The sequence below is a fragment of the Trichoplusia ni genome, chromosome 3 (assembly GCF_003590095.1).
Source record: "Trichoplusia ni isolate ovarian cell line Hi5 chromosome 3, tn1, whole genome shotgun sequence".
In the NCBI taxonomy this organism is placed as follows: Eukaryota; Metazoa; Arthropoda; class Insecta; order Lepidoptera; family Noctuidae; genus Trichoplusia; species Trichoplusia ni.
Window position 1 is genome coordinate 12,984,694 of NC_039480.1, and position 18,510 is coordinate 13,003,203.

The 18,510-nt window shown below is 33.4% G+C and overlaps 1 protein-coding gene across 2 annotated transcripts in view; it reads left to right on the forward strand.

Annotated features, from left to right (window-relative positions):
- Positions 1–18,510, forward strand: part of LOC113491992 (putative inorganic phosphate cotransporter) — a 40,746-nt gene that overhangs the window by 3,784 nt on the left and 18,452 nt on the right. The window contains exon 1 of one of the 2 annotated variants that reach the window (XM_026869242.1): positions 14,633–14,963. The exons of the other annotated variant lie outside the window; for it this stretch is intronic. Coding sequence (XP_026725043.1) covers positions 14,930–14,963 — 34 coding nt within the window. The 5' untranslated portion in view covers positions 14,633–14,929. Of the gene's footprint in view, positions 1–14,632; positions 14,964–18,510 lie in introns of those variants that run through there. 2 annotated transcript variants of the gene reach the window in all.

The following is an 18,510-nucleotide window of genomic DNA, read 5'->3' on the forward strand; positions in this document are numbered from 1 at the left end:
TATTTTAAGTAGGTCGTTTTTCAGACATTTCAAAACGTTACAATAATGACTCTAGTTGCGCGGTTCCAAAGTTAACACTAAAACTCCTTAAAAAAGTTTATAGAAAATTATACAGCGTGTCACAAGTTGTAAGCATTTTTCCATAGAACGTTTTGAAACAGAACTCAGTTATCTTTTCATACTTTTAAAGGCAATAAAAAAAAAGGAGTAAAATATTTCGAAGAAAAACTTTAATCGCTCTATGCTTATAAATGATCAGCTTCCGGAGAGTTTTGCTCCTATTACTTTTAAACATTGCTCAAAATGTCATTATTTTTGTTTTATGGAGGAACAGGCATGAACCTCGGGGCAAGAAGCCGTTAGTGTCAGACTTACTTACCCTGAACCGCCGTGCAATACCATGGGCCATGCAAGGCGATGAATCATGCAAGCATCATCAAAATACCACCAGGGACTATCACAAGTTCCATAGGAAAATATTACTCCCTCAAAAGTTTTTGAGAAAGATACTACTATTATTTCACAGATACAATCATATAGGAAATCTTCTTCTAATATATAAAATTCCCATGTTAGTTACCGTACCCCTCCGAAACGGTTCGACCGATTTTTATTAAATTTTGTATACATATACCTAAACCTACTCAGGTTTGAGAATGATAAGGGTAGCACACATAAAAAAAAATATTTTATTTTTTGGATTTTTTTTTTTGTAATGTGGCATAAAAACTACATACAACTAGAAAAAAGAATATTCGGCAAAACAACGTTTGCTGGGCCAGCTAGTATAAGTAATAAAATTGCCTTAAAAGTAACATGTAATGTACTGCATACAAAATATAAACTTGATTATACGACTGAAGTAATTAAATATACCCTTGTCACTAAGAGACCATCCAATAATAATTAATGACGTAGGAAAAGGATGAGTTGAACAGTTGAAGTTGTTTACTATTAAAACGGTTTTATTTGCTCAACCTTCTGTGTAACCTAGAGGCTAAAATACTAGCGTCCGGGTCAATTGTTGCCGTTTTAGTATCACTTGTTCCTGTTCATAGTTAGATTCGCACTTTAAATATGTCTTTAACCAGTGTGTTATGTCTGATGTTATAAATATAACTTTCTATGGTAGGATATATGCGAAGTAAAGAAAAAGTGTTATAAAAAGTAGCTGAACTTTGTTAAAGATATAGAAACTATTTAAAATGAATGAGTTGTTCGTTTCTCTTACAAGGGCATAAACAGAATTTGAAATCAGAGCACGCATTCTCGAAACAACTTGTTAAAGTTTTTGTTGTTCTGAAGCTAGGAAGAACTGAGAAGATTTATTTTTATTCTAATTTAAGAAAAAAAAATCAAATCACACAAGGGGTATCAAGCGTCAAATGTTTTTAAATTTTTGCTATACGATAAACAGCAACACCTTACTCATAAAGTACCATGATAAATGATTGCCAACATCAATTCAATTGTCCCTCAATTTATCACAATCTAAAGGTTTTCATTGCGCAGTTATCGATATAGGATTTATTAGACTCTTGCGCAGTATAATGTAGATACGTTTATGTTATATGAATATAAAAATAATTGTTGAATAATTATTAATTACTATTATACACAATAACCGAAATGCGTTATGAGTGTCGATCATCGGTTTCATTATGTTATGGAAACTTATACTTGCCTAATATGAGGATCAGACCACTAATCTGTCACCATAGATATCTAAATATTACCTTATTATTTAGATTTCTATGTCTATCACTGATAAAACATTGGTGAAACAGCTCTCTTCAATAACGTAGAAAGGCATGGAGTTTTCATAATTACGTTTGAAACAGCAGTTGGTCAGTTCCGATTCCAATATTTGGAAAATAGGTTTTTTCACGAATCTTTTACCGTGATTTGGTACCTATAAGTTGTTTAGTTAGTTTTAATGCCACGCGTTATTTTTTATATGTTAACAAAGTCTCATAAACTGAACACCAATGAGATTTAAATTTCCGTTATTTAGATCAGAATCGTCCTCATCACGAATAAACACGGTCGATCAATCGATATAAAGTGACGAGTCTATTATTCGAATTTCACCTCCAATCCATCAAGTTTACTATAACCGGAGTACTGGGTACATCGTTCTGCACGAATGTGTGCGTCAACCAGTTTTTCTAGGAACACTTCACACCGAGTTCCTCAGTAAAAGCTTATTTAGACACTGAGAGATATTAAGCGAGTTGCGATACATTGCCGTTAATCTTTGGTGGTGTTGAACGGTAACGCGTTTCAGGCCCACAATGTATTTAACATGCAGGGAAGTAAACGTGTTTGAATGAAGCTTTACAAGCACTTAGTAGTTGCAAGTAGATAGTTTGTAGGTACATAAATGTAGTAGCCAGGCTGTCTGCCTCGCCCATAGTCATTACTGCAGCGGTAGTCGACTAACCCTTCATTACAACGACATCAATTACGTACGGCCGCTACCCGCCCACGCTGTGGTAGGTGTCCCGTGTCACCGACTTCCACTGAAGTCTTGCTACTTAATGCAAGTGGTTCTGTATAAGTAGTTATATATGATGACTAGGTATGAGACAATTCGTTCTCGTGGATAATTGACGTAGAGCAGCATCTTTTATTAATATGTATTAAAAAGTACAAAGTTTTTATTTACATTTTTGTGTTTGAATCCGTCGAAGATATTTAGGAAATTGAAAAAAGGGTGTTTTGACAATTTAAGAAGGACAAAATAAATTTAATGACTCCGACTTATTACATAATAGCAAATATTTTGGTTAACTAGCCTTGACCTGCCCCACAGCTGAGTTCTTCCGATTTAGGAAAAGTCAATTTTCTACAAAAAAAACTTAAAATAAAAATATCAGTTTAAAGTTAATTTAAAAATGTAACTAATACGTTAAACACAATTAATTTAGGAGTAAGTTAATTTATTTTTGACTCCTATTTAAGCGTATTATTTGTTTTTAAATTCTGCCTGTCATTTTGTAATTAATTACAAATAATTGAAGTCTTTATAATGAAGTCCAAGTCAATAACATTTCAGAACTAAATCTGCCGTAACAAAACAGACCACGAAAAATGAGCGCCATGAGGTAGGACCATAGAAATCTAAATAACAAGGTAATTTACCTTATTATTTCGATTTCAATGGGTAGGACCTTTGCAGTTGTGGAAGCGAGAGGCTGTTATAGGCAGTATAGAGTGCCGTCTTGCTTCCACAACAGCAAAAGCTTACTAACAGTAGTAAAGGGTATTTTGAATTACTTCAAAAACTATTTTTAAAGCCTCCACCACGCTTTATATTTAATCCATGTGTCACGGGAGTTTTCACAAACATTCAAGTTACATGCACAAGACACCTAGACTGAACCATCATTTGTAGACCAACGATGGAATCGTACCTGCGACACGTCGCGCACTTTGGTTTTTGCGTGGTGACCTATTCCACTCGACTATCCGTGCAGTCAAATTGTTTCCTTATTGCTGTAATAATTCTAAACATTTTTTCGTAATGAATTTCCGGATATCCTGATTCTATTAGATAGTGAATATTTCAGATTTGAAATGGCGGTTTATTTCTAAGTTTTATTTTGTTGTAAAAAAACTTAACATTAATATTTGATATTTCACAAAAACAAAAAGCTTGTAGCAATACGTTATCAGTGCAGAACCAAAACAGTCATAATATTTTTAATATCTACGCATATTTTTATACAAGTTCAATGTCATTTGCATATGAAAATATTGTTTAATTAAGCTTTGACGTACATTAACCACAAAAATTCGTGAAAGTAAACATTCAAAAGTATTTTTTATCATTTGAATACTTCGATAGTAAATAACATGGTCGCTTGTGTTATTTCTGCGAAGAGGTAACGGATCTTAGGAGGATTCCATACGTAAACACCATGTTGATTTGTAACTCCATTAGCTTAACTTAACTGACAATTTTCTTGGACTTGGCTAAGCGGTTTACGCTTCGAATTACCTGAGCGATACTACGGATTCCCTTAAATAACTATTAGTTGACTTAACCCTGAATACTTTGAGCAATTTATTTTAAGTAATTTTTAAATGACTGTTTAGATTCCAAGTGTTTATATTAAGGTCTTTCGTCATATTTCGCATACCCGTTGGGAGAGTTATCCAAATAAACTACATTTTTTCAAGAAATTGTATTTTTTTAATATGGCAACATTTCTTTTTAGTAATCAGGCCATTGTTTTTCAAACATTTTAAATTGAATTGCAATTCAGTCGATCATGATTCTATTGAAAATAAATATTCACCATTTATTTAATTGAATTATATTTTAGTATTCTTTTCATATAAAACCACAAGTAAAATTAACATATCGGTAGCATCGCAAATAAAATTAGAGTTATGTAAACACTGCATACTCTATGAGTGTTTCTACGAAGCTGTGATTCCTAGAAGTTTTTTTACTCGACTATAATGCCACGGTTAAAGACTGGGTCACGACACAACTTTGTTTTATTCTTGCGTAAATATGTTTTTTAATTAGATCACTTTGAAGTCCTTGGTACGACAGAATCTTCCACTAAAATGAGTATCGTCTAGATTTGTAATTATGTAAGAATTTTTATTCTTTTTATACTAGTTCAGAACTACGTATCTTCTATAGACTTCAATCACTTACGGGTTTCATGTTTACATTATAATTCCATTGCATTCATATCATTTGTTAATATAAATTATTTATCTTCATAACTTAAAAGACATGTCAATTACTATCTCAAACAATCGGTTACTGTATTCAAATTCTAATTTCAACTCCATAAACTGCATTTGTTTAGGTACTTGTAACTGACAACCACAAATTTAAATATCAAAAAAGGTTTAAATTTATGTTTTTATTATTTATATTTAGTTATAAGTACATTTAAGTAAGATAGTAACGATGTCTAGAGACTCATCAACGAATCAGCAACGGTTTTGTGGGGCTTAGTTAATAAGTTACCTACCTTTTTGTTTAAAGATAAATAAATAATAAATAACCTTCGTCTCAACGGTTCCCTGACGACCACTTCCGTTTACCACTGTACACAGTTGGTTGTGAGTGTATAGCTGAATTTTAGTGATGCGATTAATCATAGAGTCATAGGTTGTGATTGAGAACACATCATGAATTCTGAACAGTTGACGCATGACCTCACTTCCAGCTTTAGAATGGGAAACCCTTCAGGTATTTCCTTTGTTTCCGAGCTGGATCGATACGGATTTATTATGCTAAGAATTAACAGAGAATGAATAAGGAATGTATTTTTTAATTGTATCATATAAAGCAAAGAGAGTTATTGGCGTTGTGACGGAAAGTGGGATAAGGCCCTTATAAAAGTCCGAAGTGTTCTGATAACCGATACAAAAGTGAAAAGAGGTTATAATCTATAATACTTGACACAGATTAAATAACTTTTCAACAGTTATTATCTATAGACCACAATAAATGTTTGACCAATTTGTTTTTTGTGTAATTATTTGTAACGATTATGAGATTTTGCAAGTGACGTGTCACAATAGTTACTGGAATGATTGAGTGTCTCTCGATTTCCTTTCAGTAACAACTCCGAGGTCGTTGCGTTGACCCTGTATTCTCAACTATCAAAACTTGAAATATAGGGAAAAAACTGTTGCACATGTACAAGTTTTTTTTTAACAAAGAATAGGTCTATGCGGTAGTGCCTTCTCTGTTCGTTCTAAAGCCTACTTCCGGATACTGAGACGTGTTATGTATAATGGCAGTCTCGTTATTGTTGTCAAATAAAACCGAGCTTCTAGTTCCGAGATTCGAGACGAATTACGTGAATTGCGTTTCTATTTTTAGTGCTAGCGATCGATTTGCAATTCATCTTTTCTAATTGCATTAGAAACCAATTTGTTACTTATATAGAGATACGACTATACAAAAAACATTACTATCTTTATGTAGTTAATTACTTGAAGTTAGCATAAAAAACGCTGTTAATATAAAGTGGTAATCTTATGTTATTTTAATGAATAATTACTAAAACTGTTGTGTACTATTTTGACACTCGTTGGTAATCATTGATTACGAGATTGAACCAAGTAGGTTTTACCAGTGACGTATCTTTCACCGTTACGATAATTATCTAGTAAAAGTGTGATGATGGATGATACATTCAAAATAAAAGATTACTAAAGGCATTCGTTGCCCCATTCAAATATATTTGCAATTAACTCTTTGTGAAACAACCACCAACGTCTAGTGCCTATATCCTGTCTACCTGTCTTCGCTCGAGTGTTTGTCAAGTAATCGAGGATATTTATTTTGTTCTATCGGTTATTCTCAAGTATGTAGAGTCACACTTTACTAAGGCTAGATAGACAACAGAATAGAGCATAGGTAATATTTCAGACAGCAATTGCGTAATATGTGCATTGTGCATATTTTCACCGTTAATGTTTTGAGATAGAAAATATTATGAAGCCGCACAGAGTACACAAGACTTGCTTCTTGCTACTTAATCCAAAAAGCAAATGTTTTTCGTCTGTTCATACAACGCGACGTAGTTAAAAATGGTGCATTAGTTAATTAAGCTTTGAGATTTATAAAAAATTAAATCAATAATGTATTATCTACTAGCTGTTGCTCGTCCCCGGCTTCGCCCCCTAGATGACGGCCTCAGGTGCATAGATCGCCTCGCGGTATCCGGGTTTGAATAACATCTTCTGTTATTAAAAAAATGATAAAAAGAATTAATAATATGGCGTTCTTTTATGATGAACTAATTTATTAACGGATTATACGATACTGAAATAATATAAAGGTATATTTTTTTTATAAGCGATTACTGGACTCATCATATTTGAAAAACAAAAGAAATTAATGATTACTACCATTAATTATTTTATGCGTTTTTATCACACTACAACTACAATAAGTATGAATAACATTAATAATAACCAATTTTACAAAAGATAAGTTGAACCAACTACCAATATGATACAAATCTTAACAAATAACAAGATATGAAATAAGCAGCTTATTTACATAACTAAACGGCTACCACATGTCTTAGATAAATGAGATACATTATATCAAAACATTGCAAAAATAATTTGATAGACACAAAACATAACTCATTAATATAAAAGTACAATTTACAACAGTGCTTGTCCTATAACCTCTTAGAGCAGGACGGGTACTGTTGTGCAAGCAGGAAGTCGCTAAGTGAAATGTAGAGTGCCCTCTCGCTTCCACAATGGCTACCTACAAGAACATTATAGTTAGCGCACAGATTTCACAGGACCATAAAAAGTGACTTCAAATATTTGAACAATATGCGTTTATACACCGTTTGACATTTGTTTTAGCTCTATGTACTTTCTAAGAATGTACGGTTCGTATAGGTAAAACGAGAAAATCTGTGCGAATACTGATACATTGTCGTTTTATCACTTTTCATGCCAGGTACTATATAACATTTATAATACTATATTTATTCTATATGTATGTACCTACGTTCCCTTCTGGCACAAGCCCCTTCCCGTATAGTGAAGGTTAAAGCATTGATCGCTACCCTAGGTCATTGTGGAGTGGCGATTTTAGACTCCAGTATTTTGAACCCAGGTTTCCCCAAGACGTTTTCCTTCGCATTTTGTCAGTGATATGTCGGAATAATTAAAAAAGTACATTCATATTTTTGTGTATGTGGAAGCGAGATAGCGCAATACACTGCATAGAGCGGCATCTCTTTCTACTCTTACAATAATATTACTTTAAGACTTGGCAATGTATTGCACTCGCATCATAATTCTCGCCTCGTCTTAATGGGCCTTTAGTCAAAATACACGCTATTAACTTTACGTATTTATTTGCCGCCGTAAATATACCACTCGTGAGTAATTAGTTTATTTATAACGGACAGACATATAATAAGACGTTCAGAAAACTGTATTAGTAACTGAAAATTTGGTAGTACTTTAAAAAAAAAAAACAAAACGACAATAATTAACACAAATATTTGTACCATTATTCTCGTCAAAACCAGATTTGTAAGTACCCGTATTGTCGCAGCATATATAATGTGAGGTAATCTTTTTGGTAGCAATATTTATGCGTATTTAATCGTTTTTGTTCTATACACAATAACTAATTAAAACAGTCACTTTAAATAAAATTGCAAAATTGCAATAAGTAAAATCCTAAACGGCTTTATAAAATACTTATTAACTTGTTTATTATTAAGATGTGAATGTCGTGACAACACAAACTAATGTATAAACAATAAATAAAAATAGGCTTCATGAAGAGGAAATTTCTAAAAATAATTTCAGTACAACCAGCTTTTTTGTGACAATGCGGAAATCTAAATGCTCTTGGGAATGCAAGTAATAATAATAATTTATTTAGTCATAAAGCAATGCTATATTTTCGGGAACCAAGCGGGATTGCATACCCAGAACACCGCGAAATTATCCCAAAGCCTCTCTCGTCACATATAGGTATAGAGAAAACTCAGCACTGTTTTCTTCTGTATTTTTTTGAGTTAAATTTATCTCTATTCAATTTAATACACCCTAATTTGGTTAAAGACACATTTAAGCTAGCGGTTCCATTATAAGAACTCAGTAATCTTCTTTGAGTTTTGTTTTAAATTGCCTCTAAAACCTTCAAAATCTGCTCTTCCTCATAACGGTCTTCGAACTCGATGTCAACGTTTTCCGAGACACTTGCTGAATACATGAAATGTATTCCATGCACGTCTTAAATGGCCAAATAAAAGAATGCTAATAGTTTCGCATTACCAGAATAAAGGTTGTGTTTTTCCTTCAAATTTGACGAATGTTATGTTGTGTTTTAGAATTTTTAGTATAAGGTTTTTGGTATAAGGGACATTAGTTCACTTAAATGCAGAGTCGAAGAACTAGGAAGCAACTTTATTATCTAGACGACAGCGTGCCACTGATATGAGTAGGAATGCGAATGGAATCCTACCACGATTTTCTCTCCAGAACCAGACCACGCCATGAGTGTTTAGATTGTGCCGAAAACGCTTCCTAAGCCAAATAAATTTAGTATTCATTGAAGTACAATTCACATTTTTATCACAAGAAATATGACCTTTCAATTTACTTTTAATCTTAATAATCAGCATAACTAAAACATAGCTCAGCGGAACCAAATATTTCTTAAAGCTTTTTCATCTGCCACAAAACTAAAATTCCTTTTGGTCATTGCAACATGTGTTTTTTTACCAAACATCTCAATCTTGCCAGTTTCCGTTTCTACTGGTGAGTCATCTGTTATACTGTCGCGTTGCCGCAGGAAACACAATACAGAGAATCTCATTGATCTGTGTACAGTATAAACATATACATATGTACATAACAACATAATAATTCACGTTAGGGGTACGACCGCTCTACCTTTCAATATTGAGATCCGCTCGTGCATAACGGTGATTTAATTTTAGACTGCGCCTCAACAATGATGTCAGGTTGAAGCTACAACGTTTATTCCTTAGTTGTTGATCAGTTTTCTTTGCTAGCTTGCTATATTTGATTGAATTCCGCGTTTATCAAGGTATTGGAATATTATTCACCGAGTTTCCAATATTTCTGATTAATTTCGTTGGGGGTTCCAATACAGACAATCGCTTTCCCTAGAACACTACACTTAGGTGTTTCGGTGGATCCTAGCTTATTGGAGGTACTTGATCAAAAAGGTTGAAACGGCCAATTTTCTTCAAGTTACCAGTGATAATTGTGACGTAATAATTGTCATTCGGAAATCGTGAAACAAAATATAATCGACGCTAATTCGACAATTGACACTCACTAACACCTGTTTTGTAGGCTGTTTCTTGGTAATATATTGTTTACTGGTAGATTTTTTAAGAATTCTGGTATCAACAGTTTCGTTATCACATTTAATAGACGAATTCCAAAGTGTGGAAAAGGGTGTTTTATTTGACACGAGCATAACTCTTGTTAACTAAAATCTTCAATACTAGTTATTCCACCATATTTTTTACTCGTATTTTTTTATAGAGTCCAAGATCTCAATGCTAAGCAAAGAACTCTCCTTTTATCTTCTAAGCCCTTCTATCTTTCTCCATTTTAATAGACGCGTGTATCACATGAGCAACAAACTGCTTTCATCATTTTAATAAGTCATTAATTAATAACGTAGTATTTACAGATATTTCATAGGCGTCTAATTGAGATATCAAAAAAGCCACCCGTCAAACAATAGCAAGAAACGCTGTTATTGATACGAATAGACAATTAACACGGAAGTAAAGTGTAATAAATATTGCCAACTATAAAGTGTTACAATAAAACAAGTTTCATTTTCTATAGTTCACTCATATATGTATACAATTTACGTAATAAAACTCGAACGTTGAGATATTGACCATAGAGCCGTGTAATGAGTCTGGTTGTAATATGGACCGGTGACTGACAGTGGCAAATCCAATTTATTTTGCTAGTTAAGTATCTAGTGGTCAAGTACTAATCAATATTCATTGTAGAGCGCATTTGAAACCCTATTACTGAAGTTCCGCTGTTTGTCTGCCACTAGGCAGTGTTTTTTGCTAATTTAATATTTCAAAGTTTGTATTTCTTTGATACGAAACGAGGCACGGAAGTTACTGTGTCATCAGTCCGACTCACACTTGACCGGTATTTTTATTTCGTTTATTTGCCAGATATATACCTAGGTAGTCATATTATTTGAATAGTTTCACACAACACCATCTAGTCTTAAACAAAACAAAGCTTTTCAAAACTAGACAACTGATAATCATGTCCATATCACTCTAAAAACATACATAATATAGATAAATTACATTAGTGAAACAAAGCATATGATTATGTTTCTATTTAAGCGATGATTCATAAATATTGTTTCAGTTCTGGTATTGTGAGTGTAGAAGAATGGTTGTAAACAGTGCCAGTAGTTGCGAGAGGTTGCGCTGATGCATCTCCCTTGAATGCACTCGTGCCGTTTCACTCGCAAACATCCGCACTCCATGTGGTAAACGTTTAGATGGTTGAGTGTCATATAGAATGTGTATTATTTAAATTAGAAATTTGTCGTTAGTAAATCTGTCATAACTCAAAAATATATGGATTCAAGGCATGTTACCCTTTAAGGGATCTCATAACTACCTATTTAGGTGCTTTAAGTTGAGAATGTCGTCTAAAAATTCGTCTGCGTCACTGTCAACTGGTATGGCCAAAAGGCAGAGTAATGCTAAGTTCAATGGCAGTTCTAATTCTTCTTGCAAGATAAAAGTGTTCCTTTAGGTCAACAAGACGCTTTCCTATATGTTTTTATGAAAGCAATTTACTTTCACACTGGTTACTGCTTCCCAGATCTTTAATATGTATTATTTAAGGTTCGTGCAACGTAATATCCGTAATTTGCAATATCATCAAACATTTCAAGAGCAAGAGTTGCGTAGGTCAACAAACAGCAATTTTACCAAGGTCGTTTAATTACCAATATGCCTCTGACGTGCCCATTTCTGTAGTCTGATCATAGACAATTTGGGGGCGTGTTCCTGCATTGACGTTACAGTACTCGTTGTGTCAATAAATATGTTAAGTGGTTTGCTATCTTAAATATTCTTGTTTATTCACATATCAATTGAAATGCGACCCCTTGATAGACGCACATATCTAACTACGTCAACTTAGTATTGCTTGCGTAAATACGCGTCGCAGTGTAGGTATTCCGATTCGCAATAATGTTTTTATTCCCTTGTTAATGTTAAGTTATCGATTTAATAACATGCGTAATGTTGGAGGTGTGTTGCATTTACTGACCACTGACGTCATTATTCATAATAAATGGCATGTGCCATGAAGGAAGGCCTATTAAATACGACTTATACAATAAAACTACCTATTACAATATTTTCTAATACGCACGCTTTGCTCTAGTGGAGAATGTAAACTAGAAATTCAAGATCCATATTCTGTCAGCAATGTCCTGATTATGTCATAAAATTTGCCTATGTAATTACTAATTGTTCTTTTTGTTGTGTAAGAACATCTAATGTAGGAGAATAATTTATCTTGCGTAGATTGATGCACTGCAAAATAGAGTGTGCAGAAGATCAACTTTAAAAGCTCTGTTTAGTTTTGTAGTGTGTTTTCATTTTTCATTTTAAGGCTTTGCTTAAGTACGTTTAAGTTTATCACATAGTATTCTAATTGTCAGGTATCACAGAAATGAGTAAGTTACTAAGAGCCGGCAAGTTACGGCATGACAATACCTAACAATTGAAACGTCTCAAAACCATTTTATTTTATAAGGCAGCTTTCGATACTTCTAGTTGATTCTACTAAGAAAATTCAGTTGCACGCATTTTTCAGGACCATTTAACTAGTTTTATACTAGCAACCCTGAACTGACGAGTCAAATTGACTGGACTTACTGATTTATCTTTTTACAGTCTACATACGAGGACCAGCTAGGACGTAGGTACTATAAGAGTTACTCAATGCTCCTCTCTCGCAATGCATGTTTTATTTATTCGTTACGTAGATAACGTTGACACACATAGATCTTTGGATTTTAATAATTCATTAACGGTTTGATGAATCGATTGCTATCCATACCAAGTTAAATTAGGTTGGGCGTTAAGTTACTCATTTTGAATTAAAACATAGTGAGGTTAAGATCGCCTAACACCGATGAAGCAGTCCCTATTGAAGGTGCTCCTCTCTATACGTTCACGATTGTCTGCAAAACCGTTTTCGTCTAGCTCCCGACTATGGGAAACGGAAAAACATTTCGTTGGTTTCAGTCTGACACATCTTCGCTTTCCCCAGGGTAAAGAAAGTCTATGAGCATTTCCACAGGGTTATAAAAAGGTTAGGTATTCATATCGCGGTGGTATTAAGTTCCAGTGGTCCCTGGTACAATTGAAGAGCACTCCAGTGATTATTCCTGTTAAAGCGATACCTACCCCACGTATTATACTTATTTGTTCCTCCTCAGATATGTGTAACAATCACTTAATAGTCTACTACAGAACATCCTTCGAAAGTATCCTTGAATCTAAGTAACTATCAATATAGATGTAGATAAAGCATACTTTAAAAAGTATTATTAAAGAGCTTTATTAAATTAAAACAGATTTTATAATTATCTTTGCAGATAATCTGAACGCAGGAGTTTATTCAATATTCGACTAGAACAGCAGACTTACCATTTTAAAAGAAACCTAAAGAGACCCTTACAGTGAGTTAGAATAACAATAGACTTTAGAAAGAGATCACAAAAAAGTACATAACAAATAGGGCAAAGTCCGTTACAGTCACCGAGTAAAAGCGAGTGCCAAACAAATCCAGACCGAAATCTAGCCATAATAGTAGAAACGCACGTGCATCCAAGTGAAAGTAAACAACCGTGGCTAATACTTCGCACGTTTTGACTCGATGAAGTATATACTACAAATATTACAATACACATTGAAACAAGCATACGATTTAACGCCTAAGTATTGTTTGAACATAAAAATCAACCATAAACTCAGAAACAAATAAAATGCAATTGAAATACATAATACGGCTTAAACGAGTGCCTTGATCTGTCTCGTAAATAGAAGATTAGTTTGCTTCAAGTATTTGAAAAGCACATTAATAAAGTAAAGCTCTTAATTAGCAATGTAAGATTTAAGAAATTTCATTTAGGGTCAGCGCAGAATCAATTTTCATTCTCAACACAAATCTTGTAGATGATGATTTTCGGAAAAGTTGCCGTTAAGAAATGTACCTATGTGACCTACATCTGGTAACACATTTAAAACAAAATTCAAAATTATTTGTTTTTGAGTATTTGTCATGCACAGAGGGTCTCAGCTCTCAAGAGAGGTGTTGAGAATGTCGTCTCTCTTCCAAAACAGCAACAGTTTTACATTAAGAGTCGATAGTAAGACCCCTGGGGGCCTATTACCACGTCCCAAAGTAACATTTTTGCGGGTGTAGAAAAGTGATGACGCTCTGCGCCGTGTATTGCACTCATCCACAACCATAATACCATAATAATTAAGATGTGTTGATAGAGCCTCAGGTTCCCAGGTCAAATTTTTAACCCGTACATTAATATCAGATACAGGAAATATATTCGCATCTAGGTCCGCCTGATTTTGACACGATTCGTGTAGCATGTCAGTGTGTTACTGAACTTGACCGCGCGTTACGTAAATATACTGGTTTGTGAATTTAAAACTGGGGTCGCATACGTAATAAATACTTAACATACTTTTATTTGTAGGATTAGTTGGACAGTTTTTAGATATAGTTTTACTTTTAAAACTATTTTCTTGTCATGATAAATAAGTTCGGCTCCTAAATATGTTATCCTCCTTCCAGCGCACTTGGGTAAAAATAGGGCATAAGTAATACCCTTATTTTTAAACTCAGAGGTAGCGCCAGATAAATCCTTACAAACTTCCCGGTAAATAAGGATTTTTTAAAATCCAGTCATGTTAGTTCATGTTAATAAAGTGAAATCTAAAACATAACATAGTCATACAATTTTAAGCTCCTTCGACAATAATAAAAATCACGTCTTACCCCACAAATTATTTCCTCAATTGCGGATACTAAAAAAACAAATTAGATTGATATCAACAGGATAATTGATAATCGTATAGTTAAAACAGTTTAAGTTTGCCGGGCGACGGCTGCGGTAAGTATATAGAGCGGCGTGAGCTGCGCGGGCGCCTAATTGTAAGCAGTGAGTTGCGCATGACGGTACAGTGCACCGAGACTCCTGCGCACGATCGCGCTACGATACAAAACCTTTGTGATACATGGTTCCTATTCCTATGGTTTTTTTAAACATCCAGTGAATTTATTCCGAACTTTTTAGTGATTTTGTGGTGTTATTCTTTTTATATAATTCAAAATGTTGACTGGCTGGCAGTTGATTTTATCGAAGCGTGAGTTTTTAATTATTTTTCTTTTATATTTTTACGGTTTAATTAAGGTGAAATTAATTTAATATAAGCGTGAATTTACTTTTATTAACTTATTTAAAATTGTGTGTCGAATTAATTTCGTTCCCGCGCTGAAATTAAATCGTATAACCATAAAATTATTTCATCATATTTTTTTTCATTTCATATAAATATACAAATAAATATAATTGAAAAAAGTTTAGGTAGGATTTATCTGATTTCTTTACTTTTTATAATTATAAATTTGTAATTAAAGTTAGAATTAATTTGTTTCACCAAGCTTACAAATTCAAGAACAAGTACTGGCATGTTTGTTTTGTGTTTTACTAATATTGTTTTGCTAATATTCTAGTTTTAGTTTAATAACTGGAACTATTAAAAAAATATTTCAAGTTAACTGCAGCACTAAACGTGTGTCAAGTTCAATGAGTTTATAGCTTTCAGTAGTAATTATTACAAATTTATTCATAACAGCATACTTAACTCGTTTCAAACCTTTATACTCTCGTAAATAATTTATTAAGTAATGTTAACTGTATTTTTCTTTAAGTGACATTTTATGTTTATTAACTGCTTCCGATGTAAGAAAACTAAGTTGTTTTTAAATCAACATCATCATCATGTTTTGAATCGGTGATGAAGAATTTTTGTAAAGTAGTATATCTGCTATATTAATAAATAAACAAGAAAATGGAGCTCTTTGAAATTGGTTCACTGGTAAAAAAAATATTAAGACAGCAAAAACACAACCTATTACCTACTTATCTATTGTAAACAACAAACAAACATCGTAATTAAAATAAAAGGCGTCAATTCCAGTAATTTGTTCGTGATGCAAAACTAGCCAACTAAACTTGTCTTTCAAGACGAAGTCTTCAGGATCCTATTCTATAAAAAAAAAAGTTTCTATGGGGAAAAGACTCCATAGCTCCATAGCTTATAGCTCTCAAATTAGGAAGACTAAAAACCTGTCAAACATACCTAAGTAGGAATTGACGTCAAGTCAAATTGTCAATAGGATAATTATCTGCGCACTTTAAGACTGAATTGGGCTCTGACGGTCTCCCGGTCAATCAAAGTTGAGGCAGTAAAGATAATTTCGTGAAACAGAAAGAGACTATAAATGAAGTGGAAGCAGCGAAACTTAATACGAGAAGAAATGGAAATAGATTCAACTTAGAATTGAAGGAAACTACTAAGCAGCTGACGACCACTGATCTTAAGTTGACACCAGAGGCCAAGTTAACACAGCTGCAAAAGACTACAAAATAATTGATCCATTCTATCCATCTATTTGAAGAACTTCAGTGTTTCATAATAACTTGACATTTTTGATTCCTTTTTTACTAAGTTGTACCTTCATACTTAGATTGAAAATATTCTTAATTTACCGTCCAATTGGCTGCTTTCAAAACATTTACGAAATAAGGCTATATAGTTTTTGGACCTTGGACCATTATCTATCATCAGTATATTCTGCCCAGCCTTTTCCTAAACTTTCCTGAGAACGGCTTCCAGTCTTCTAAATTCAACTTAAAACTGCCTATCTGACCTTCACTCATTACTGGGTAACACAGTAGCCCACAATAAGACTGCATCAGTAGTTTTTTAAGCGTTACAGATTAACTTCCATTCAAAATGGTGTCCATAACACACTTTATATTGCGAATACAGAATGCATAACAACACATGTTAGGTAACGATATAAAAGCTGATTCAATCGATGTTATGACTGTTTATGTTCTGTTTTGGGGTTTCGCATCGAAAATATCTGAGTTATGAAATTTTTGGCCAGTTTTTAATTGACTAGATCTTGCCGGTTCCCTAAAACATGGATATCTTATGTCGCGTTGACAACAAAATGTAGATCATCTTGCATACCCGTTTTGATTTAGTCAAAGTCTGACATTACTCGCTTCCTCCCCCGAGAGATATTCATCATACATTTTTTTTACTAAACCACCATACACCGAACAATCAATTTGACATAACAAGACAAAAATACATAAACAAATGATGAATGTCCAACATTAGTATGTGAAATTGGAAATAAATTCCATGGAAAATACTGTTAATGCCTTAAGTGCATAATAATACGATTATTATACGACATATAAAGATACTTTGTATTTGATTTACATGTTCTTACATTAATGATGGCATTTAATTGAATTTATTATCATCCACGTTGTATCCGACTTTATGATTGGAATATAGTGACTATAATATTCCATATGAGATCATTTTTGAGCATGCATGTAAAAATGCAGAAGTTTTTACCACTAACAAAGGTGACAATATTTTTACCGCATAGGCCTTATTGGTCAAAATATCATTTATTTTTCAATAGACATCATTCTTCCAAAGTATTCATAATTATAATATGAAAACAAGAAATAAATTTTATACAAAGTCACTAGTGACGTCTGTTTAGATTTAGACTGATTCGAAAGTCGGGGTGAATATGAAGTGTAATAAAATACCGAAACCTTCATATTGAACAAACTATACACATTTTATTTAAATTCATTTTGAATGCAGGAAGACATGAAATCGTACGAAAGGAAGGCCGATTTACGAAAGTACTAGCTGATGAGCTGGTTAGGCCGCTTGGCACTAAATAAAACCATCTATAATATTTTCTAGGAATAGAAAAGCTGACTGGGTACAAAAGTGACATAACTGCATGTAGTAAAAATTATAGCAAGGACTGACTTTACGCAGAATTATCATTCACATGTTTAAAGGGATTACGGAAATCAAAAAGGTTGTCAATTGCTATCCTAGTGAAAAAAGTATACCCATGCGTTAATCTAATGGACAAATGGTTCGATTTGTCATTTGTTTCTTTGAATTGGATAGTCGCTTTATCAAGCTAGGCGAGAAGCACGCGAGTGATATTTTTACAGCTGGCTGCAACTATTTCAACCCGCACACCGTAATTTTCCATTTTTATGCTTATTGACTTAATTGATTCACTAAGTAATGCTCAGTTATGCGGTATAACTCTTTCCGCATACAGATAGGTGCGCAAAGCCTTTGATATGACGTAAATATTTATAAACAATATCTGGAATTTGATACAGAATGTTTATATGTATACTAATGTCTACATTGTCGCATATGATACAGAACATTAGTAGAGTAATTTACGAGTATTTTAATCTGTCTTGATTTTTTTTTCGGAGCACTTGTGTTATCAAAAAAATGCTAAGCTGGTGCACATAATTTTGAATGTTAGTGAAACCTCCAGATGCCCAATATTTGAATCGAAAGGTGCGGCTTTCGCTAAAAACGTTTAAAACACAGGAAGAAAAACTATAATATGCACCAAAATAAAAAATCGTTTTTAGTTACACATTTGTCCAACGGAGATCGAATCCACACCATGCCGTGAACACTGGTCATTGGTATCGTGACCTATACAGCTAGTCAATGGTCGTGCGCTCAAATTACTTGATCCGATTTCACAAATTGCGATCAAGTTTAACTTTTTAGGCAAAGTCGCATGTTCAATCTAGTTTCTAAT